The sequence below is a fragment of the Ursus arctos genome, unplaced genomic scaffold (assembly GCF_023065955.2).
Source record: "Ursus arctos isolate Adak ecotype North America unplaced genomic scaffold, UrsArc2.0 scaffold_1, whole genome shotgun sequence".
Classification (NCBI taxonomy): domain Eukaryota; kingdom Metazoa; phylum Chordata; class Mammalia; order Carnivora; family Ursidae; genus Ursus; species Ursus arctos.
In genome coordinates, this window is record NW_026622763.1 from 17,308,506 (window position 1) to 17,334,817 (window position 26,312).

Below are 26,312 nucleotides of genomic sequence, written 5' to 3' on the forward strand. Positions count from 1 at the left end.
CCATTTTACCTCCTCCTTTGGACAAATGTATTTGAGTGCTTCATAAGATACTAAGTGGGAAAATACTGAATTAAACAGTTATAACTATTTGATTTTTCTCAAACGTGTGTGTTATAGTTCATTACTAATTTTGTAAGGGAACAAATTACTTTAGATATGCTCACCCACACTGGTCAATTTAAATACTTATGATGTTTTAAAACAGGTTTTGATCAACAAGTCTTAATTGATAAAGCAGAAAAAGAAGGCACTTAATTAGCCATCCTTATTAATTAACATTAAGCCTGAAAACATTTTTCATTAGTAGTGATTAAATACAATAATTTAAATCAGTGATTCTCAAACTTTAGATTGCCGCAGAATCACCTGGAGGACTTGTGAAAAAACCAATTCCTAGCCACACTCCCCAGCATTTCTGATTCAGTGAGTCTGAGGTAGGGCCTGGGACTTTGCATTTGAACAAGTTCCCAGATAATGCTGATGCTGCTGGTCCAAGAACCCCAGCGTGAGAATCACCTGCTTAGATTCGTTTTTTTTTATGGTTTTGCATTTTGGTGTAGTTACTGATATTTATTTGGTATCTTTGATTAAACACGTGAGCCCACATTTTCTGAGATGCAGGTATATTTCAGATCTGAAAATTCTGGACATCAAGATAATGATGTGCTTTAAAGATGGATGGGGAATAGCACACTTTAAAGTAATCTGGGCAAAAGCTTGATTAAAATAATTCATTATGGAAGCCAATCAACCTTAATTTCCAATAGATGACATGATCAGTCAGGCATTCTGTGACATCAAGCAAAAGTCAGGCTTAAATGTTGCCCAGCTGCATTTATTAGCAAAGTTCACCAGGTCAACGTAATCAGATATACCACAAATTCCTAGGTGACTTTTTACCCCTGTCTAATAGAACTAAGTGGTTTCTATCTGCTAATAGTGCCAGTAACTCCTAGCAGGACCAAGTAAACCATTTGGCAAAGCCTGCTTCATCTGCATCAAGTCATTAAAATGAGAATATAAGTCAAAGAGTCTGGTGATCCCCAGCTATAATGCCTTATTATTTTGTAATAATTTAATGATATCCATCAATTTAATTCAAGTAAGAGGTTTTTGGACTTTCAAATAGGGAAGGGTCTAAGTTGAGTTTTACAGTGTCAAAGCCCAAAATCCCACTGGTTTTCTCTAGACTTGCCTACATGGGGTTTGTCTACTGATAAACCATCACATTCCACCCTATCTTCCCATTTAAGGCTTCATTACCATTGAAGTAAGGCTTGTTCACGGCTTAACTAAGATTAGATTATACTGGAAACTTCGTTGTAAGTTACATGTAAAATATCTTCTCTGATTGGCTATCAATAGGAATGTAGTCCATTTTAGCATACCTCACCCAAAGAAAGATATATCTTGAAAGGTAGAAATATGCCAACGTTAGCTTTAAAGCCGGTAAATCACAACAGGCAATAAGGATGTTTATTTCTGTACGGTAAGGAGGTGTGATAACACGGTTGCACAGAGCTGGAGGAAATCTTAGACCATCTGCTCAACCCCTTCCTTATACAAATGAGGGAAACAAACTTATAAAATGGCAATTTCTTGTCACGGGAGTTCAGTTAGCTATGAAAGCTATAGTGACAGTCATAAAGTTTCTTATTTTAGCAATGCAACGAGTCACCTTTTCAACACATCTGCAGATGACACAGAGCAGGGTGGAGAGCACAGATGTTGGGCAAAAGACTCAGGATCAGGAAAGGCTCCGAGAGCCTGAAGCAATGGATCACACTGGAATACATCCAACCAGGTCAAATTTAAGTCAACACAATGAATGCCCCACACTCTAGTGAAAAACAGCCGTGTAAGAGGAAGGGGAGGAAAAGACTCGGTATTAGCACATGTCATGGGGGATTCAGGGCTTACAGACTTTGAGTAGGGAGCCTCAGCCTAAGTCAAGAGCGTAAGCACACGGCCAGGGTGCTTTATCAGTTTTTTTTTTTTTTTAAGATTTTATTTATTTGACAGTGAGAGAGAGAGCACAAGTAGGCAGAGTGGCAGGCAGAGGGTGAGAGAGAAGCAGCCTCCCCAATGAGCAAGGAGCCCAGTGCGGGACTCGATCCCAGCACCCTGGGATCATGACCCAAGCCGAGGGCGGATGCTTAACCGATTGAGCCACCCAGGCACGCCTGTGCTTTACCAGTTGTATAGCACGTGCAGGGGGGATAGAGGGACAAGATTTTGCTTTGCCCTTTACGGCTCAGGTGGGACCTGGAGTTATGTTCGGCTGGATTTCACATTCCCTGGGCAGAGGGAAAAATGAGATCCATCAGGCAGAAGCAGCAGGATGGGGAAGGGCCTGGAACCGCGTCACATACATAACAGCAGAAGAAGCTGTGGCTACTTAGCCTACAGGAAAAAAGTCTTGGAGGGTATGTGATGAGAGTTGTCCCTCGATAAGACAACTTGTCAAGGAAGAGGAATGAAACTGTCCTGCGTGGCCTCAGGAGACAGAAACAGCATTTTCTGGCAGAACTCCTGAAAGACAGACTTCAGAGAAGTAACTCTAAAAATGAAAGCCATTCAGAGATGGACGACAGCTAAATAAAATTTGAGCGAACACTTTATTGAACCCTTGTTTTGCGCCAACTTCTATGCTAAGGATTTTTTGTTACCTCATTTCATCTTCCTAACAGAGCTGTATTAGGCACATTATCACCCTCAATTTAAATATGGGACAACTGCAGCAGAGAAAGCTTGACTAACTTGTCCAAGAATGCACAGCTGGCTAGCGTGGCAGCCCGGATTCAAATTCAGGCTCTCTGCTAAGCCAGGAGCTCAACCCCTAGAGCACACTGCTTTGGGCTGCTTTGAAAAGTGTTAAGTTTCCTGCTGCTGGGGGTACCCCAATGTAGGCAGACAGGGAGTTAAACGTAACCTTAATGTTCTCTTCCAGTGAGGAGAGCCTGAGGCTTGGTGCTTTGTCAAAACAGGACAGACACGTTTTGAGAATGTCTAGCTACACTAACGTAAGGAAACACATAGAAAGTTTTTGCATGAGCAAGAGAAAATGACTCTATGGACATTGTGAAAAAGTCCTGGGGTTCTTCCTAAGCACCACTGTCAGCTAAGGAGTTACCACTCTCCTGGGTCCAAGAGGACAGAGTTGAGGGTGGAGTTGGGGCTTCTGAGAAGAGGAACAGGACATTTGCCTAAGTATCTGAGGAAAGTAGCCAAGCCCCGATGAATGAAGGCCTGGGACTGAGGGAAGACTGTGCCCAGGTGAGTTCAGGGATTAGTGAGTATGCTCTGATTCTAGAGGTAAGCCACAGGATAAGCAGTATGAATCCAGCAGACCAGACCTGGGCTTGAGTCCCACAACAAGGATAAGACCTCGAGGCGGTCTGTAAGCAGGATGGGCCCCGAGCTGGCCAGGTGTCCTACACACCTGGCCAAGGAAAGGTGGTGTTGTTGGTCCTCAGAGAACAGGAGAAGAGGATCGTGGATGATGTGCTCCCTATACCTATAGCCCTGAGGAAATGAGGGCCCTGGGAAAAAGGGCTGACATGTCTTCCACAGTCCCACCGACAGCGTGATTTATGTGATTTATCCCTCCTGTAGGGGCTGGGGAAGGAGGGGGAGGGGATGGTGATCAGAGCACTGTCAGGGGTTTCTCGAACTCCTTCACGTACAAAGAAGACAGGAGGTTTGAACAAGTGACACAGGGGATGTGGCAATCAATGGCAGCAAGAAAATTGCCCAAAGATCAGAAAAGAGCATCGGTAAGCACTTGGGGACCAAGGGAGGTGCTTTCCCATCATCTGGATGCCTGACTAGTCATTAGGAGAGCAAAGAACCCAGAGTTAACACATTTAAAAGGCCACTTTCCCCACAAATTGGGTGAAACAAATTGCCCCAGTTTTACCTAAAGGAATAAGCCTTAAGATTCCGCTATTCAGTTTAAAAAGGAAAAAGTGTCTCTTTTGTGCTACACCTTACACTCGCATTTAAAAATACTACTTTTTCATTTAATCCATTTGCATGTGTATTATTACCCCAACTTATAGATGAGGGAACTGAGGCTCAGAAGTGTTGATAAACTTCCCCAAAGGTAATGTTATAGGAGCAGGATTTGAACCCAGGACCGAAGACTTCAAACTCTGAGCTCCCTTCTACCATGCTTCCTCAACATCAAGGAAATTTCAAAGTCCAGAGAAGTCCAGAACCAAACAGGAGAAGCTCTATTTACTTCTTTGGCTAATAGGTAAAGGCAAGTCCCACTTGGCTTTGTAGAAAATTCATACTCATGTGACAGTTATCTCAAGATATTTGCATTTTAACATCAGACTCTTGGAGTGGGGGAGAGAGCTCACACTAGAGGAAATGAGTGATATGGGGAGTAACTCATGCTGTCAGAGGGGAAGGCAAGGGAGGCTGGCCATGCGATCACCTCTGAGGCCGCTCGACAATCATTTTTCAAGTCTACTTCTGCAAAAGCAGCTGGGAATGAGGTACTCAGCCAGATATTCTTTAAGAAACAGGCTGTCCTCTGGCAGAGCCAAGGTAGGTGACCTTCCAGGACATCCAGAGGAAAAGAGGCAAGTGATACCATATCCAGAGCTGTCTTCAGGGTGAACTCCTGGATTTAATTTAGTGGTAATGAATAATGATGATATTTTGCTGGTCTTTGGAATTTATAATGACCCTATGGGAAACAGCTGCCCTCAAATGCCATCTGTCTTTCTGTGGGTGCTAAAAACTCACCGCCTCCCACCTCCCCAAACCGTCTCCGATTTCTGTGTTGAAAGGCAAAAGATAAGTAAAAACTTTAAAAAGTGAGCTAGTAGGGGCACCTGGGTGGCTCAGTCGTTAAAGCATCTGCCTTCGGCTCAGGGCATGATCCCAGCGTTCTGGGATCGAGCCCCACATCAGGCTCCTCCACTGGGAGCCTGCTTCTTCCTCTCCCACTCCCCCTGCCTGTGTTCCCTCTCTAGCTGGCTGCCTCTCTCTGTAAAATAAATAAATAAAATCTTAAAAAGAAAAAAGGGAGCTAGTAGCTTCACTTCATGAATGTTTTATCACCTTCAGAAGTTCATATATGAGGCCAAGTTATCACAGGATTTATTTTTGAAAAGTGTAAGTTATAAGACATTTGAGCAAAATGGATGAAGTCAATGAACAGGTGTTTCCTACACATACAATAAAGACTCCATTCTCCCAGGGGGCTTATTACTTCCATCCAGAGGGTCAGAGTTGGTTTAAAAGGTTACTTGTCACATGCTTAATGTGGGTTCAAATACAGGGGGCAATCCTTAAATTAAAGGAAACTATGCTGAGACACAGAAATCAAATGGGAGAACTGAAGAATCACACACTTTCAAGTTGTTAACATCAGGATTTTTAAAAAAAGCTCTTATCTCGGTGTTAAAAAAAAAATAAGAAGATGACTTATGGATTAGTTAACTCGGCCTAAAAGTCATTAAATGGCCTTGCACAGCAGTGCTGATTTAAAAATAAGATATGCTAATTTATGTACTGATAGTAGAATAAATGAAAACGAGAAATGATGCAAAATAGGTGAGTCTATCCCGGGCTGTGTCATTTCTTGGTTTATCAGTGTTAATAATTATGTATAATTTCAAAATAAAATGACTCCTTCAGCAGATAGCACACAATTCCCCGTGGCCCATGAATGGAAAACAGACTAGTTCCATGACTATTGTATTGTCTTACCATCACTTCAGCAGGGCCCCTCTTCGGGTTTTAAGCATTTGTTTTCAAGTGTGGAGTCCACAGTTACGGAGATTTAGGCTAAGGCCACAATTCAAGCCCATGGGCACTGTCCAACAGGGATTCTGCGTGAAATTTAACTGTCTTTGCCCTCCAGGAGCCCACACAGTAGTGAGGGTGACAGGATACTTGTTTTCTTTTGGAACTTAAATCCCAGATGAAGGAAATGTGAATTCACAAAACCACATTTTGGAGGGTAAATATGCTGCACTCCGTCACGGCCCTAGGTTGCCGTGTGACAGTTGCTTCTTATTCCTTAGGAAGGTTTAATATATACTTTGTGCTATGAAACTAGCTCCAGTGCGGGGATATACAAACCTGCTACCAAAACTGCAATCACCCTAGCCTGAGATGCACGGGGACTTCTGAAATCTTTCTCTCCTTCCTCAGCATCCTTACAGGTGCCTCCTGAATGACCCTGAAGCCCGAGGGATCCAGGAAAGGGAGGGCAATGGGGACAAGTGTCTGCAAGCTGGCTTAGATAGTGGTAGACCGTAGTGATGACTTTATTTCTTTCATCACCAAAACTGATCCTACTTCATTTACTACTTCCTTTGAACCTTGTCTCTGTACTTTTCCTGATGCAAGGATGCAAATGAGCCTTCCAGAGAAAAGTGGGCTTCTTTATGAATGGCTGGTGAGGGAACTAGTCTGGCTATATGCAGGTTTGCGGCTCATTGCAACGTGATTCATCTCAGCTGGTTATGTGCAGAGAGCAGCTGGCAGCAGGTACCCAAATAGCTGCGGAGAGAACTTAAAAGGGACTACTGCCTGCTGAGAGAGCAGAAGAATTGCTTTAAAGACTCCCTGAAGCACAGCTTCCAGCAGCAGAGGGGCGCTGGCAGGGGGGCAGAGAAAACAGTAGCAGGTGACAGCCTCACTGACAAGCAGTTGGAGAAAACATAAATTGGTGATTCAGAGTGAAGGTTTGGGTACCAAATGGGAATCTAGGAGGTGGAGTGACAAATGGTGACAAGCTATTTGGACAACCTCAAAGGAAAGGCTGAGGGAGAAGAAACCCATCCTCTAGGCCCTCCGTGCAAAGTCAAAGATGAAAGACACCAGCACAGAGGCAAAACTTGGCCAGCTGGAACCCGGAAGCTCTAGTTCTGGAAATGACTATAGACCTGGGTACAACATTTTGCTTCCTCTCCTCCCTGCTTCCTCACATCTCCACTTTGGCAAGTGGAAAGCAATCCTGAGCACTCATCAATCATGTTTAGAGCCTAAAATATCATAAGATTAATATAAGGTGATGAGCTGATTCATTCTAACCAACTCATTAGGTGGAAGGAGAGGCCAACAGAAATGGAAGGAAAAGGACGATACCACACTGAATGTTTGGTACCCCAATTCAGAAGCAATAAGGATGCAGATAAATCGGCAAAAAGAAACATGGTGGGGAAGAGGCATAGAGACCTTCTGCCACTCTCCATCTCCCTAGTGACGAGAAGAAGCGAAGAAGCTGGTGGGCAAGTATAATGTGACGATCAGTAATGAAAAAAAGAACAGTCTAGAAGTTTGGAGGCAAAATGGCCCATGGTCCCTAAGTCACACAAATCAATGAAAGAACGTCCACCCTCAGATACCCCTGTGGTGTGAGGGGGCATCGCAATTGTGCGTGATGCAAATGCATCTGAGGTGTGTGTCTGGGTGTGTGTCTGTCTGTATGTCTGTCAGAGAATAAGTGAAGGAGGATATCAGAGTGAGACAGGAGAGAAGGAAGAGGAACAAAGAATTCTTTTTGAGCTCTTTGAAAATTGGCATTTTATAACAGGTGAATATAAGATAAAGAAATTAGTTTTTTAAAGAGACCAAACTTCGTTCACTCTACATTTATCCCTATCATGTACCTTACCAAAAATATTTTTTAAAAAAAAATGCCTTTTTTGGACTTGCAGGCGGTTGAAAATTCACATAAGATTATCAGAGAAGTATTTTTAAAAATATTTTTCCCCAAAAATGTACTACCAGTGAACTTACCAAATTTACATCTGGTTGGCACAAGAAGTTGCAAGGTTATATAACTGCTATACTATCATTATTATATTCAGTATATACTTATTTAAAACTATTATGATTACTTAATAACAAGCATAATTTAGATTCTTTCTGATGATCCATGAAGCTTTTGCACCTTTGTGACAAGGCCCTTGGGATCAGTTTTGGGGCACTGAGAAGTGGACAAGGCCATAAATGGGGTCTACACTCAAGAATTTACATTCATCTCAGAATATACCCAGACACAGCATTTGGGGGAGAAAATCTGTTGTTTTCCTATTTGTCTCTCTCTCTGCAGGGGGATTTTTGGTTATTCGGATTTCTGAGGAACACATTTTATTGTTATGGACTTAGAAACATCTGTATTTCATATGCCGTTTGCCTGTAGTTGTTTTTCATTTTAATCTGGAATTACCTATAGAGTTACTTCCCCCCAGTTACTACACTGTATAGGAGGCAGTCTCCTCTAAATGAATTCATGATCATCTTGGTATTTTATGAGATTACAAAAACCAATTTGACTTTGACCCTAGGCACATAAAAAGCAAAAAACAATGATGCCACAAGAAAGGGTGTTTTTCGTGTTTCTAAGAAAGCGCCCGTGGCTGTGACTACAAATGAGACACAAGTGAAGCAAAAGCCTCTGTCCTGAGAAAGAAGATCCAAAATTCCCAGACTGATCATGTTCCTTGTGATTTTAAAGATTTTACTTATTTGAGAGAGAGAGCAAGAGAGGGGAAGGACAGAGGGAAAGGGAAAGAGAGAATCTTAAGCAGGCTCCAAACCCAGCGAGGAGCCAACATGGGGTTCAATCTCAGGACCCTGAGATCATGACCTGAGTCGAAACCAAGAGTTAGGCGCTTGACCGCCTGAGCCACCCAGGTGTTCCCCTTGTAATTTTAAAAGTATTTCTTCTTTTCCGTTTGCTCTGTTGAGATACTGTCCTCACCAAACAAACAAGAGGCACATTCTCCAAACCCACACCTTCCTTAAAAGCATAGTGGAAACTTGCTTCCTAGAAGAGCCCCATCCTCTGTATTAGCTGAATACTTATGAACACTGAACTCTGAAAGAGAGGTTGCGCTTACTCTCGCTGTGCTGTAACTAACGAGCTCCAATTAGGAAACCGGGAATGCTACTGAGCATGCGGAGAATGTTTACATTTTCAAAGTTACATTCACAAATAAAAGCAAAGGCATATTTTAGATAGTTCGGAAACGGGAGTGATTCTCCAAACTAATACTGTAGGGATCCTTGCACCCATGGTAGCTTGCATTTATAATCTCTCCTTTCACGTTCAAATCTGAAAATCCCTGATGCATTGTAGCCCTTGGTTGCACTTCTTTGGTAATAAAGTAGAACTGTGTATTTCTCCCTCCCAAAGTAGCAAGGCTCCAAGGCTGGGGCTGATTTGAATGCTAATGAATTAGATCACCCTCCGAAGGCTGCCGTGGGAACTCAGACTAAGATTCCTTACAACACTTGATAGTGTTAGAGTAATCATACATATTCCTGACTCAGCTGCTAAAGGTAATACTTATCCACATAACAAGGGCACTTTTCTGGACCCCATTCTGGAGCCACGGTTTTGCTTTTTTTTTTCCTCCCCCAAGGCTATGGAACATTCTCTCCTGGCAAACTACCAGAGTTTACAGAATGCTGTGGTTCTGAAACTGGGACCGCTCATCAATCATACTGCTTTTGAATCACGGCTTCTAATTTTTATTCGTGACACTCGGGTATGTTACTTAGAAGCGTCACATCTAGGACAGCTCAGACACCCACTGTGCAAAAAGAACCAAGGTTTGGGGTTTTGTTTTCCAATTAGACTCATGACATACTAAGCTTAATCATACTTTGTGGAGTAAGGATTAAAATGCTAATTGGCTGTTTCTAAGCAAACTGAGGCCTTTTGATTAATCAAGCCAGCCAGCTTTCAGTTTCTGACATCAAAATTTATACCCTCCATGAAAAAAAACAAGGCCACGGCTACATAACATTAAACCAACACACAATTAACAACACTTTGTTCTAATTATCTGTGGGCACAATTAATGTTAGCTCTACGGTTCATTTTTCTTCTTTGATGGCTCTTAGAATATTTATGGAGATTAGTCCTTGATGCATTGGCCTTCTCTAAGATCTGGGATTTCCCTACAAGCTCCCACACAAATCTGAGTAGGGCCAAGGAACACATTTATGCAGATTAATTCCTGACATTGGCTTTTTTTCTAACATCTGAGGTGTTTCCAACAAGCGTCCATCCACATCTGGCCCCGTGACGCACTGCGGTGACAGGTGCCCTCACACTTGAGCCCGCTACCTCCTGCTGAGGACGTTTTCTTTCCCTCCGCAGTTGGTCATAACCGATAAAAGGTTATGTCTTGATTGAACAAGCTTCCAGGAGCTGGAAGGCCAAGAGGGCTACTGTAAAACGGCGCCGTCGACGCTAACAAAACCCAAGGCAAGAGGAATCCTCAGCCGCCTGTGCTGGGGGAGAGTACGTTGCAGACAAGTTCAGTTCCCTCACATCAATAGCAAAGAGACAGGCAGAAAGACAAGGAGCGCTGATCAAAGGCTTTCGGTGATTGGTACAAGTTCAATTTATGGCAGGCACGTATTTTCCTACACTCTGAAGTCAGTGGGGGCCTAAGTTTTCAGGCCATAAATATTCTCCCCGTGGCTCAGAATGGTTTGCGCTGCCCCTTGGTGTGTTTGTTTGGCCGTGTTATTTTATGCTGTGAAGACGGGCTGAAGCACCACGGGGAGCTGCGGCTCGGGGGTGCTGTGGGGGCTCGAGGGGCTGTTAGTTACAAATATCTGTAGACAGACTAGAGGTTTGATTTGACAACTCCGTAAATTCAAAAAAAGAAGGAGAAGAAGAAGAAATAATGTTAGCTTTTAATCTATATGTGTTGAGTAGATGGGTAGCTCCGTGCACTTGCACACCTAGGACAGGCTAAGGCTTTGAGTCTAATTTCTGGCCGTAAGTACCCCAGGCCTCAGGCAGGCCCACTTGCTGGTGGCTCCTTGCGACTGGTTCAGACTTTGCTGCTTTTACCCAGGCAACTCCCTTTGCCTCTCCTCTTTCTGTTTGCCTAGAAAATTTGCATGAAGCCTCCAAGACTTGGTTTAAATGGCACCTTCTTATCTCCATGCCTTCTCTAAAAAGACTCCAGTCAGGCACTTCTACCTCAGTGTTTCATGGACTCTTGTACACAATTTTTAACATTTTTTGAAAATTTAATATGTATTATGTTCATTATTTCAATTAACATAATTTTGTCTGCCTTCCAACAACGTTGAGTGTCTCAAGGACAGAGAAAATGTTCTGTGGATCTTTTGTAAGTCTGGCATCCAGTAGCAGCCTACGCCTAGAGATGCCAAAGAAGGGAGAGAGGAAGGAGAGAATGAGAAAGAGAAAAGGAAGAAGGAAGGGGGAGAAGGAGGGCAGGAGGAGGAAATGGAAGAGGGGGGATATTAGAAGAAGAAAGAAGATACCACAGAAGAAAAGGGCAAGACTATATCTAAGTAGCAACCGACCTTCCTGAGTGATATGAAAGCATTTCTGACATTTAAATAACCAAAACGGTAGAACTTTGACAAAGCATAGAATTGATGGGATTGTCAGCTGGGATGCTGCATCCTCCAATGGCCAGGATGTGAACACATGCCAATGACATCCCTCTCTGGAGCTTAGGAGTTCTTATGGACCTACCAGAAAGAGAAACAGTCCTCTCACCAGTGTTGCTGATTCGGTGGTACACTAACCTAGAAGCTTCTGGCTTCCATTTTTGCCAACACGTTAAGAGAGCCTGCATAAGAGGGCCTGAAACCCACTTGGAGGAGAGCAGAGCTGAGAGATGGAAACGGCTCCCTGACCTGGTCTGAACCTCTGCATTCACTTGTGTCTCCATTCATTGTTACACCTCCATTTCTAGTTCCATGAACATGCTTTTGCTTGTATCAGCCCAAGTAAAGCCTCTGTAACTTACAATTGAAAGAATAATCATGGATAGAGTTCCCTGAAAGAGCAACAGGATTGCCTGCATTATAAAGTCTTCCCAAGGATTCGGGTCTCTGAAACTGTTTCAGCAGCCCTCAGACCCTCCTCCCATTTTATCCTATATTGAGCAACAAGGGTGGTGCCTGAAAAGGTGGGTTGGGTGCCTTTCCTCAAAGATGCTGTCCCTTTCAGAGTCTCTTCCAGACTTCTTCATTTTAGAGAGCCACTTATTCTTAACTGGATATGAAGAAACCTAACAGCCTACCTGCATAACTTTTTTTTAAAAGAATGGGCATGTTTCAATATTTTGTTAAATAACTTGTTAAATATATGTGTAAAAGGTTTAGGTACCAAGATTCTCATCACAACATTATAATAATGAAAATGTGTCAACGACCTAAGTATCCAAAGGAAAGAGATTAAATAAATGGTACTCTGCATTCATTTGATAAATTTCTGCATAGCCGTTAAATCATAGTTTAAGAACTACGGAGTAAGATGGAAAAACAGTATTGATATATTACATGAAGGAGCAAGCTATAAACTGTACAAAGTGATATTTTAGAATTTCTTAATTTGATTAAGTACAACAGGAAAAAAATGGAAATAGACATGCCAAAATGTCAATAGCAGATATTTCTGAGCAGTAAAATTACAATTTCTCTATTGCTTTATATTTTTCTAACTTCCTGTGATGTGACTGCTACTTTTATAATCAGAAAATTGCTAGTATAAAGTTATATACTGACATAGGATTTTTTTTTTTTTTAACTTAAAGCCCCTCTGCCAAAGAGGAGTTTTTGTCTCTAATCCTAGCTTAGTGATTGTTGCTAGGTGACCCAGAGTTGGATACAAATTAATCAGGAGAAAGATATACACCAGATGCTTTAAGACAGGGATGTCTGGAGTTACCTGTCAGCAGACTGTCACAGAATTTAAAGATGAGAAGGAAACAGTTAAGGATTTCTATTCAAACTGCCACCAGCATGTTTCTTTATAAGTTTTAAAATGTCTTTTTATGTCATCTTAGGATAGAAGAGGATAAAAGTGAGAGGAAGGAGAAGGTAAGAACTTAAAGCCAATAGGAACGCTAAGAAATTAGACTTCTTCTCATCAGCAAAGAGCCAAAGCTAAGCCTGGGTGTGTCAGACCGTATACTGCCAAATCAGGGGAGCCATCAAGGCGGGGAGGAAGCTGCTTGTGATTACAAGCTTTCCTCAGGCTCCGATGCTCCCTGGCACTGGGCATGTGAGGGTGCGTGATGCTTCTGCATCTGAGTTTGAAGATTCCGGGAAAGTTCTACTGAACTGGACCGAAGGCGTTTGAAGAGCTTTTAATATCACTCGAAGACTCTATCTGTGGTTCTCAATCCTGGCTGTGCAGCTGAATCCCCCGCAGGGCTTTATGACAACACAGATGTTGATTCTCCTTTTTAGACTTCAAGAGTTGGAGTTTCCCGGGTTGTCAACTAGGCATTTGAAGTTTTAGAAGCTCTTTTTCTGCATGACTTTCACCCCCTGCCGATTTCACTCCAACATTTCTATTTCTCTCTCCTGCATCAGGGCTTTTGTCCTTTCCACTGGAGCACTCCCATCGGTATGCTAGTGCGCCATCAACAGTCCCTGCTTTTCTTTGTTGGTGGTGTATTTAATATCTTCTCTTATATTATGTCTGTCTTCGGGCATGACTGTCTCCAGTCAGCTGCACCTCACAGGAAAACTCAAAAGAGCCGACCGTCCGTCTGTATGTATTGTCTCCACCTCCTTTCTGTCCTACCTGCTCCAATCAGAAGCTGTTGTGGTCAAGCTTTTAGCTATCCCCGCCCCTTGCCGGAGCCAGTGATGGATTCCGTGCTTTATCTTTCCTACTCTGTTGGTGGTACTGACAAGGCTGCCCTTGAAATGCTTTCTTCTTCAGACTTCTGTGACACCTCACCTATCTGATTTTCCTCCTACCTCACTAACAACTCTTTCCCAGGCTTGCTGGCTAGCTCTCCTTCCCCTGCCAGACCTCTGATGGAGGGGCACCGCAGGCGTCTGTCCTTTGGCCTCTTATGGTCCACATTTACACTTGCTTCTGATGTGGCTTTATTAAGTCCGGCAATGTCGAATGCCATCTATATGCTGATGACTCTCAAATCTATATCTCTTGCCCTGACCTTGGCCTTGGATATCCAACTGCCTACCAAACATCATCACTTGAATGTTTAGTAGGAATTACAACTTCACACGGACAAAACAAACGGATGATCGTATATTCCTTCCCCCAAGTCGCTTCTCCTCTGAGCCTGGCCTTTCTCAGAAATCTGCTATAAACCCCATACGCAGTTACTATGGCGGAAAACCTAAAAGTCACTCTTGATTTCTCACTTTCTCGTATATTCTACATCCAATCCTTCAGTAATTCCAATAGGATTTTTACTTCCACAACAAATACTTATTGCCCACTTCTTATCAGCATAGCATAATGGAACCATAGTGGAGCTCAAATTCTGACTCTCACACTTACTGACCATATAACCTTGGGCAACTTACCCAACTTTTGGGGGCTCAGTTTCCTCATCTGTAAAATGGAGATAATCATGTCTCTCCTCCCCCCATGTGGTTATTATAAAGATTAAATAGTGTGTACATGTGTATATGTATAGACAGATAAACTGGAACAGTGCTTGAATATACTAAGCTCTATGTCAGGGCTTGCTACCACTCTCATCATGATTATTCGCCTCTAGTCCACTAGTCTAATGATATTATATTATATATTATTATTTTCTGTTGGTCTAGGTACCTATCTAGACCAGTCTACTAACAACTTCCATCTGTAATCCTAAACAATCTCCTGCCTGGACTTCCTGTCCTGCTATTAGCCCACCAAACAGCAAGAGTCGTCTTTCTAAAGCACAAGTAGAACCATGTTACTTCCCTAGTTAACGATCTCTAATGGCTTCCCTTTAAATTTATAATTATATTCAAAGTCTTTACTATGACTGTGGCCTATAGGGCTTTAAAGGGTCTGGCCCTTGTCTACCCCTCTAAATTTATCTTCTTCCTATTTTTTAACCTCATACTTGTGTTTCAGGGCAAATTTCTTTCTTCTGTTCCTCAAACTTGCCAACCTTTCCACCATATAGCTAGGCTTCCCCACTTGCAGTTTCTCCTTGTCCTTTGTCCAGATCTTCATACAGCTGTCTCCCTTGTGTTAGTTACTTATTTATTTTTTAAAGATTTTATTCACTTATTTTAGAGAGTGAGAGAAAGAGAGAGAGCCCAGGAAGAGGAGCTGGGGTGGGGAGGGGTAAAGGGAGAGGGAGAAGAAGACTCCCTGCTAAGCCAGGTGCCCAATGCAGGGCTTGATCCCAGGACCCCAGGACCATGATCTGAGCAGAAGGAAGATGCTTAACCAACTGAGCCACCCAAGTGCCCTCCCTTGTGTTATTTATACTGCACCTAAATGGCCCAGTAATCGGCTGACATTGTAGGTAAATACTTCTCTCATTTCTACCCCGCACTATCTCAATGACTGTATCACCTGGTTTTTCTTATTCAGAGGCACTCATTTGTCTATTTGCTTGTTTGTTTGCTTATTTATTATTTAAGTGTGTAGTTTCTGTCTCTGTTCACTGGGGTTTTGGACCATGAAAATTGATCTACTTCTAGTATTTGGCCCATAGAAAGTATTCAATAAATATCTATTGACTATGAACTCAACATATAATTGTGATGTGCAGACGGCTTTGAGAATTACTATTTTAAACCACCTCATTTTAAATAGGAATTACTGATTACAAAAATGCTTATGCTTAGCACTGTAATCGTCATACTTTCATGGAAAGGTATAACTAAGGAGAAAACGCAGTTATTCACTTTAGCACATTTAATCGCCATGTTTTTCTGCACAAAATAAATCTTTTATATAAGAAGCCAGGTTCCTCTGACCTTGAGGCTATAGCTAAGGCAACAGCGCTTACCTGGGGGCTCAGCACTCCCAGGTTGTCTCAGGCCTGCTCTCCCCCTGGCTGGAGTCTGGGAATCAGAGATGCTGTAGGAGTTGAGACTGAGCAAAGGGCATGTGCAGCTTGATTTCTGGTCAAGTGTGAAGCTGGTCAATGAGTGATTAGAATGGGCAGGTGGGAATGTGCAGAGGGAGGCCCGAGACAAGCAAATCATGTATTTTAAGAAACATGCCTATAAGCAAATTTGGGGCCTGAGGCCAAAACCTAGGTCGGACACAAGGAACAGGGAAGACACAAGGTTAAGTCGATGGATTGTGGAGGTCTGGGACAGCCCCTTGACTCAGTAGTCAGGGGTGGGGCGGGAGAGAGGGGTGGTCCTTTGATAGATGGAGCTTGATCCCGAGTTGAATAAGCGGTCTCTTAAACACAAATCTTGAAAATCAGAATTTTTAGAAAGCAGAAAACACTACACCTGGCACTTAAAAGCTACAGAAAATGTGCAAGTGGCATCTTTATCACCCATGTGGCTCTTATGGCACAGATATAAAATACAGCAAACCATTCCTCCACCAGATACCAGGACCCTAAACAAATCTTACAATTTAGGCCCAGGGAGAGGAGTTGCCAATTGCTAGGCCAAAAGAGAGGAGGATGGGGACAGATGGAGAAAGAGAGAATATTAATTATTATTTTGATTGCTGGCCCTGGAGCTCTTTCTGGAAGTTAAATGTTTTATTTAGTAAAATACCTTGACAAGCCCTGGGAACGGCGTGGAATGAGGCCATGAGTGGAGTGCAGGGTCCAAGTACAGAGCACTGCATAACCAGTGATGGGGTCTTAGTTGAAGGAGAAGAAGCATGTGGGAAAGAGCTGGCCATATCCTCTGTCAGGCTGGGAACTGAGCTGTAGAAATGGGCAAGGGAGAAATGCTCTGCAGCTGAAGGACTTGGAGGAAACAGCTAACTAAAGATCAAGTTCAAATAGATAGTAGTGAGAATTGTGGGTAAGGAGAGAGTTTACTTAATATTGAGCAAAGAATTTTAGGAAACAAGCAGTGACACTGACCAGAAGGAATTAATTTAGAAAATAAAATGTATTTGTGCATTAAAATTGTGGGGATTAATAGCACTTAGAGATATCATCAATTGCATCCAACGATTGCTGGACCTAAGAGTTGTTGCCTGAAGTATAAAGATCTCTGTGAAAGAAAAAATACTGCTTCTCTTTTACTCAGGGAAGGCTTAATAAACATCTGCTGCCAAAGATATTTTTGAAATACCTCTTTGCTTGATTAAATGAAATGTCCTTCACAAAGTTGTCTCAGTGACAATTAGATGAACTAAGAGCCATAGTCATTGTAATTAGGAATAAAACTAACAATTTAAGTACATGGTTCTAGGGAAATAAGAAATTACAGTAGCAACTAAATTTCTACTATTAAATCCAGGTAATTCAAACTCTAGATGAAGCTATGACTTTCTCAAAGCTCTCAGATAACAACCTCGGTCTCCCTTGAGAAGGCTTTCTAACCTTCCTCGGGGACTTTCTGAAAAAAGCCCACACGTATGAGAAGCTCTGGGGAGACAGAGAGGATTCCTGGCTGTGTGCCCCAGTAGGGCTGCCAGACGTTCCCTAAGTTGACTTCTCTTCTGCCCCATGTTTGGTATCACTTGCTCAACCTGTCTGTCCTCAGTCACTCATGTGTGGAGTAGCTCAGTTTTTCCACTCATAGTTCTTGTATTAATTGCTAAATCCGGAGAAATAGAAAAAAAATGATATAACAAAGTCAGGAGCCTTAGAGTGAGTGCATGGAAGAGGCCATGTACCATGTACCACTGTACAAATATGAACTCATTTCATCAGCGTCAATGCCCTGGAAGGTAGCTTATTACTATGATCCTATGTTTGCAGTTGAGTAAACAGAGGCACAGAACCTAGTGAACTGACCCAAGGTTTCAAAACTAGAAAGGAGTAGAATTGGGATTCAAACAACAAAACCCTAGGAATCTGGCTCAGAAGTCCATAATCTGAACTCTTTTGCTTCACCTTTGCCGAGGAAATTAGTGTAAAAAGGGCGTGCTCACTATAGACGACATGGTGGGCTAGAGGCAGAGCTACAGAGATCAAGCATAGAAGACAAGACCTCGCTGGGTCTCGTTTCTTCACGTTAATTTTCAGGCTTCTGTTGATCCTATTGTTGAACTCTACATTTAGACGTTAGCCGAAGGTCCCTTGCACCTAGTGAAAATGAAATGGGCTCACCATACTCAGGCTTAAAAGTAACTCTCGCTGTTCAAGGTGCTAAGCCAACTTCTAGAAAAAGCCAACTTCACAGAGTCTTCCAGCATGCGAGATATCAATCAAGATCTAATCACTGAAATGTTCTTTGAGGACTGCTATGAACATTGAGGAATTAGCACGTACAGTGATGCCAAAGGCCACTCAGTAAGAGACCAACGGTTCCAGATTGTTCTGGAGGGCAGAGGTGGCTCCAGATCTCCTTCAAGTGCCCTTAGCTCAGCCTCACTTCTACCTGTTTATGTTTTACATGTCAAACTTCTGCACAGATTTTTTTTTAAGAAATGTGATTTTTAAATTAAAACTTAAAACTTAACCTAAAAATTTGATTTTTTCTTGCAGTCATCTTTATATAGTACTGGATAGTTTATTTATTCATTTGCTCAATTATTCATTATATTAGGTATTGGGAAAACAAAGTGAAATACCTCACAGCACCTTCCCTCACAGAGCATACAATTTTAGGAGTCCTGATCCAGTTTGAGGGCCAAACTAAATTAAAAATGAATTATTGTCCTATGTACACTTTTTAAGGCATTGCAATCAGAATCACGAGGTCAAGACTCTCAGTGCTACAAATTTTAACTTTTTGCTCATCAGTGACAAATGAATCACGATGGGAGATACTAGGATCCTATTCCTTTAGAAGAACTGAGAAAAGAAGACTTATACTCACCAAAACCGATGTCAATAAAAGAAGCACAGCACTGTCATTTTTCTTTAAACATGTAAAAATTGTTTCATTTCTTACCTCTAGAGCTTTCAATCTTTCCAACAGGAATTTGGTGTTTTCTTTCCCCTCATCGGCACTGCTGCTTTCGCTTCTCGAATCCTCATCCAGCACCATGTGAAGACCTTCCAAAGTTTCCTTGTGTTTTCTCTCTTCCTCTGACAGTTTTTCCTGAAGTGAAAAAGAATTACTGCTTTCAATAATCTCCTCTGAAAAATAAGCAAGAGTCTAAGGCTGAAAAGTCTGGAACCTCTCCATTGTTTTTGCGTTCTTTTGGGGGCTGAGGTGGAGAAGATTTTGCTAAATAAATTCTCATTGGTACTGTATCAGTAAAACACAATAGATAAATTAATGAATCCTGGCAAGACAAAGCCATTGGGTCAATACCTCTGAATTCAAAAGCCCTCTGCCCTGATGGAGAAGTTGACCCAGCCAACAAAACCTTAAGTGGAATCATGGGGGTAATCCATTTTTATCTGTGCCATGGAATTCAGCTGTACTCTAAAATGGGAAAAAGCAAATCAACCTTGATACCTGGATTTGTGAAGAGCTTACCTCCTCAAAAGAGGATCGTTAAAGTCACTGGACATGCAACTATTTAATTATTCTAAGGGAAAATAAAATATTATGAAATATTGAAATGAGAGTGATTTCAGAATTCTAAGTTGAAACCAATTAGTTCCTTTGGCTTGATGACACAGCTCTTAAGGACCCTTTAGTTCCTTTTCTAACACTCCAGGATTTGTAGTATAGCCTTGAGGCAGACATAAAATGTCCTTATCTTGTCTTTCCTCCCTGTTGGAAGCTCCTCACTCAACCTTATCTCTGGCAGCTTTTGGAAGTTGAGAAGTGTTAATTTGAGCCTTATGATTGCCTCTTGTTTTCAAGGGAAAAAGAAATGTCAAGAGAATATCATATGAAAAAAAATCTCATCCATTCTGTACATATATTAAGACCCTTGTGCTACAGAACCAGGTGACATCATTCCATCACACTATTGAATTCTAACCCAGACACTGCAGAAATCGTTGTCTTAATACAGCTGGTTGTCAACCATGTGGGCTAAATTGGATTATCAATGGTGAGAGACTTCTTTATATTCAGCACTAAACTAAGATCATCTGCAAATAGGAAGCACAAAAGCTAGGAATCTTCATCTCCAGGCCCTTATAAAATCTACTTAGAGAAAAGTCAGGTTTTCAAACTGTGTTCACAAAAGTGCTTTGGAGGTTCCAAAAATGTTCAACTTGTTTTTTGAAAATAAATTATAAAGTATATAAAAATAGGTCTTAATACATATGTACATATGTATTAATATACATAGATAGGTAGATAGATAGATAGACAGACAGATAGATAGATAGATATACCTGGAGACCACATAGTAACTTGACCCATGTTAATTTGTTTCATATGGATTTCAAGCTATAATTTCTCCTGTCATCTCTCTATAGCAATGCACAATTGATTAGGAAGGTCATAGCTCTTTATGAAATCAGGCCTTGGCATGTCTAACCACATATATCGTACAGATATGTTCACTTCCATAGCACATATGATTTCAGCTCAGATAAATGTTATGCAAGTTTAAGGTGGACATCCTTAGGGCAGGACAAAAATCCAGGTCATGATAGTATTTCTATGGCTTTGATTCTTTAAAGTCTGGCCACTTGTCAGCCTTTCATTTCCATGATAAGGAACACGAAGTATGTAGTTACCAAGTCAACTTGGAAATGAAGAAGTCCTTTTATTTCTCTTTTAAGATTTGAGACTGTAATTAAACACTAAACTGGTACTGTAAAGCAAGCCGTTTTTTAAAAAAATATTGTCCACATCTATTTCTTTGTATGAATTACGGTTTTTCACTGCTCTTTCAGCCACTTCCACTTGTGTTTTCACTCTCTTCCTCCCTCCCTGTCTTCTAGGAATTAGGGCTCTACAGCTAATTAAAAAAAAAAAAAAAAAAAAAAAAGCACTGGTGGGGCAAATGAGAAGACAAAAGACTTAAGAATATGACAACTGGGTTCCAGATCTACCATTTACCAGCTAAGCAAATATCTTGGGCAAACTACTAAAATTTCAATAACTCTTAGTTTGTCTTCTAAATACCTAAGTGAGGTTAATGACAACAAATATAGCATACACATATATACAGTCAATTCTCATTATTTCTGGTAATTCTTTTCTATAAAGTTGTCTTGAACACTGAATTAGCAAATACTGCTCCTAGGGGAAATACAGGGTTAGGTTTCTGTAGGCCACATTTCCATCACTAATCAATACACAATTTTGTTTTATGAGTGCTTCTAAAGACACATTATTTAATATATACCGTTAATTCATTAACATTGAACGAACAGCCTACAGTCCTATGACGCATACCTGAACAAAGTTATCCAACACCTGTTTTCTCCATAAGGCGCATCACAGCCTTCTTGCCTTAGGAACACTAGACAGCATTTCAGCGATATGCTTGGAAGCCATTTTAAACGCTGAAATCACTCATAAAAAGCATAAAATACGAAAAGCGTGGCACTAAATAGAAGGCAACAGGACACTTGTTTACAGCAGGAGGTCAAAAACAAGAAATCAGAGTGGTGCCTTGTTTGACCTCCACTGGGAATGTGCATGTCAGGTGACTCAAGGTTTACATGACTCTGCGAATGTCTGTGATTTATTATCAAAGCACCACACCATTTGATTGTAAACAAATTTTAGGGAGTAGGTGAATTCAGAAATACAAAATCCAAAAATAATGAGGATTGACTGTACATGCACACACACACACGCATACACACTTAAAGTGTCTAGGTACAGTGCCTAAGTATTATTATATAAAACAACTGGAAACAATTCAAGATGATATAGATTACATGTGAGTGTTTAGATTGCATAACATGCATGGGTGATTTTACATAGTTTGAAGAATGGGCGATCAATGAGGGCTGTGGGATGTGATTTCATGGAAATGTAACATGCCTTACACTTTGACACAGTGATACAACTTGAACAGTTAAAGAGATGAACAGTGGGATTTTTGGTTGAAGGGAAAACTGAAACAAAGGGCTCCAGTGAGGAATAAGTTTTGTCCTTATTGGTTTATGAGAAAACCAGTTTGATGATAGTACACACACACAAAAATATTGAGACAGTAATTAAGTACAGGCTCCCTTATTTTACCCTGTAAAATAAAAGAGAAAGGATTCTGGGAAATGAGAAATAAAACTTCAGACACAATTCATTTGTTGATTTGTGCATCCTACAAATGTTTATTGAGTGTGAACTCCTGCCCATTTTCTGTTCTGGGTGTTGGAGATATGGCGAACAAGACAAAGTTCCTATATTCCATGAATTTATATTCTAATGATGGAAAACATGCTGAACTCCAAGTCAAATCAGGAAGTTACATAATTGTAGCTAGCAGTAAATGCTATGAAGAAAATAAAACAGCATGATGTGATGGTCAGTGATGTGTCTCAAGAAAATGTTAGATATGGTGATGTCAGCATAAGGTGCGTCAGTGTAAGAGGAAGTGGCCATGTGAGTGGAGACCAAATGATGAGGAGGAAGCAGTCAAGCAATGGCCTGGGATAAAAGAATTCCAAACAAGTGAGAGCAAAGCCAGTGCCTAGAGGCAGGGCTAAGCTTTCCTTACTAGCCGGCTGGGAGGGAGTCTGTGAGGGAGCACAGTCACTGTAAGAGCAACCATAGCAGGAGACGTGACCACAGAGCAAGCTGGAACATGGAAGGTCTTTCAGGGCATGGAAAGGGGTTTGGACTTCATTCCAACTGCAGTAGAGAAGAACTGGAGGCTAATCAGGGAAGTGACATTTTAGAAACATCATCCTGACTGCCACCATGGAGAATGGGCGGTGGAGGGAAGGAGCTAGGAGACCAGTGGGGATGGCTCTATATGAGAAGAAAGAAAAATTAGGAACACTGTGAAGTTTTTGGACAAAGGCTTATCAAAACCAGTTCTCATACTGGATGGAAGGTCAGAAGCCCTGGCTTCAAAGCCCAGCTTTTACACTGTTGCACCTTGCTGGGCCAATCCTCCCACCTTTTTCGTTCTCTTTCCCCCCAGATGTAAAATGAAGGGGTTGGATTAACTGTGCCTTCCATTGCTGAAGTTCTAACAATTCAATTACTCAAGACACAATTTTCAGGATAGAAATGTCATCAGTATGCTCCATGGTGACAGAGATGGCAGGAGAACAGAAAAGAGCCTTTACATTTTGTAATAAGAAGGGTATTAGTGGGGACTGGAGAGCTAAAGTGTGATGATGACACCCCGCATTGTCAGTGGTTAAGCAGAAAGTGAAAAAAAGAGAAAATAGGGGCAATTTTCTTAGATGCTTACTGGAAAGTCTGGCAGGGAAGGGAAGGCAATAGAAAGAAGTGTAGCCAAAGGACGTTGCAGAGATAAGTGGAAACCTTTTTCAAGGCCTAGAAAACAGAGTTGTTTGAGAAACTGAAGAGAAAAGGTGCAGCACAGGTGGAAATGCTGAAGAGGAGACCTCCAAAGCAGAGGGGGCAGAGGATGAAGGGCACTGCTGGAAAAGTCAAGGTTTTTCAAATGCGGTCCCCTGAAAAATACCACTTTACAGCTTAATTCCCAAGTTAGTGTTTCTAAATCACTCGTTAGTGTCTGGCTTAAGTTTTGTTTTGTTTTGTTTTTGTGATGACTTATTTGATTTTATTATAACACACACACATAGACATTAAATAGGACGTACATATAAAATACTGTAATAGCTTCAAAATAATATTAGTACAAATACAAACCTACTGACTGCAATTTAAGACTTCTTTGCAGGTATTTTTTTGTCTTTGAATGTATAGTCAAAATACAGTGCTTTAAAGCCATGATCATTTTTCTCAAAGTGGTTATACCAGTAACTTTATACAGAGTTAGGTTTATTTCCTTATTTTTTTGCTTTAGACAGGTTTTCTCTTTAAATATTATTTTTTCAAATTTTTATTTAAATTCTAGATAGTTAACCTATAGTGTCATACTGGTTTTAGGAGTAGAACACCCAGTTCTAGCTTAAGTTCTTAAAGGACAAGGATTCAAGTGCAAGTAGTTCATTTCAGAAACACAGTGAGCACCAGGAGGACAGTGACCAGGGAAGAGGTGGGAGCCATTAATAAGGCATAATACTAAGCAGCTAAAGCTAAACCCACGGGGGCGCCTGTATGGCTCAGTCGGTTAAGCATCTGCCTTCTGCTCAGGTCATGATCCCAGGGTCGTGGGATTGAGCCCTGTGTCAGGCTCCCTGCTCAGCAGGGAGTCTACTTCTCCCTCTCCCTCTTCCCTGCTTGTTCTCTCTCTCTCTCTCTCTCTCTCTCTCTCTCTCAAATAAATAGATAAAACCTTTAAAGCTAAGTCCATGGGGGCACTCAGGAAAATGGGGCCAAACATAGGCTCAGAATTATGCCACCCCAGGGGTGAGGGAGTTGGGGTGTTTATGCACCAACCCCATGGGAATCCATGGTTGAAGCTACTTCCTGGGGTGTCAGTTTCCTGGCATTTCCAGCCTTCCACAGGCAGTGAGACTATGCATATTTCTCACATAAAAGTACCCCCTGGCACACACACTGATAGCTGGAAGTCACAGGAGCATTCTAGGTGGTTGTGGGGCATGGGCAGGGCATTACAGGCAGAGAGGAGGCTTGTGAGCCTCTGATGTGACACTGCCCAAGAAAGAAAGCCACATATGTATGCTGCTCAGACCAGTCAGTGTCCTAAAAGCACACTTTGCTGTGTTCTACATTGTAAAATGCCCTGAAACCAGAAGGTAGAGCAATCTGTCCTGTCCTTTTCTTCACTCTGGCCTCCTTAATCACTTCCCAGTGAGAGTGTTAGAATATAATGCAATAAGGAGAGAGAGGAAGGTAGAAAGGACATATACTAAGTAAGGAGGTGAGCAAGAGAAAAATAAGCAAAGAGAAAGTGGTAGAAGACAGAAAAATCAGAGAGTTGGAAATATGAGGCACTGCTATACCCCATTGACAGATGACTACTGTCCATTTCAGAAAAGATAGCCATTAAGTTTATATTATACTCATAAAAGCATGAGAATATTTTTGTAAAAAATCAAGTATATGTATTCTATCCACATGTAAATAACTCATCTCAATCAGAGATTTTAGTTCTTTTGCCAAATAATCATCTATGATGCACATGGTGAAAGAGAGAGAACAGAAACATGTGGTTTTAAAGAAAACATAGTCTCCTCTTGAACCTCCATGAGAGAAACAAGAGAAATAAGCCATGTCTACGCCTGAAGATGCCAAGCTGTGAACAGAGTAAGTTGATTCCAGAGGTGACCTGTGTTCATGTTTTAGTGCTTTATGGACTTTAATCAGCAGTGAATTCTATAAAAGTGAGGCCACCACACAAACAACTCTCACTCCCCACATATTTCATATATGGTGGAGACCATAAGCTTGTTTGCCTCAACAAATACCAGCCAGTACGCAAGAAGCTAAAGATTTAGGAGCTCAGTTAGTATCCAAGGGTTTAAATCAAACTTTGCCTTGTCAGTACATAAAGCAATCCTTAGAGCTATAAGTTTCTCTAAGTGGTAACCAGGGTAATGATTCACCTTTGGGGGAGCCCTCTTTTTTTGTTCTCAGCTAGTCGGCACCATCAGGCCTATGTAAAACGATATCCGTCAACACAAAACTCTAGGTTGTGTCAGTTCATCTCAGACACATGATAGTCCAGGGAGCAAAGAGCACGTGGTATAGCTCTTCACTGATGGCCAGCGACTGTTCACTCAAAAACACTGTGGAAGAAAGTGATCACAATACCCTTCCCCCAAAAGTATCTCCTTCATCTTGTGGTCACCAGCTTCCCCCAGCCTAGCACACAGTGGGAATCAAGGAGGGTTTCATGTGGTCACCTTACTTTATAACTAATTAATTAATCCATCCATCCATCCAATAAATATTTATTGAGTAGCTCCTATGTGCCAGGCACTGTAGATGATGTCTGAGGAAGAAAGGTGAATAAAAACACAGGTGGCTCCTGTTCTCACGGAGCTTAGAGTCTTGTGGAAGGAGACAGTTGATCAAAATGTCACAAGCCAGAGTAAAATAGCACTGCCATGTGTGTGGTACAGGAAAGTTTTCAGGTGCTCCGAGAATCAATAATAGAAGGATGCAAAAGAAAGGTGAGGACAGCGTGGGGGTTAACCAGGAAATGACCATGAGGTGGGAGAAAGAACAATTTAAAAAGTCTGAAAGGAGGGAAATGAAGCTGGATGGGTGGACATGGCCAGGCCACAAGTCAAGGAATTTCGCCTTTACCCTGAGGGCAATGGGAAGCCATTGACTGTTTCCCTGTGCACACAAGCGTAGGAGTGTGTGGAAGAGGTGACAGGGTAGATTTGTGTTCTAGAACAGCTCTGTGGTACACTGTGGAAGATGGATGGGAGAGAGGTTAGCACAGACGTAGGGAAAATAAGATATTACTGCAATCGTCTAAGTAGGAGTTGAGTGAACAATGATTACAATGACAATCTCACAAAATGAGA

The 26,312-nt window shown here is 41.6% G+C and overlaps 1 protein-coding gene across 7 annotated transcripts in view; it reads right to left on the reverse strand.

Annotated features, from left to right (window-relative positions):
• NCKAP5 (NCK associated protein 5) overlaps nucleotides 1-26,312 on the reverse strand; it is a 933,280-nt gene that overhangs the window by 254,752 nt on the left and 652,216 nt on the right. For all 7 annotated transcript variants that reach the window (XM_057317349.1, XM_057317357.1, XM_057317348.1 and 4 more), the window contains one exon: nucleotides 18,793-18,942. In XM_057317349.1, coding sequence (XP_057173332.1) covers nucleotides 18,793-18,942 — 150 coding nt within the window. The remainder of the gene's footprint in view (nucleotides 1-18,792; nucleotides 18,943-26,312) is intronic.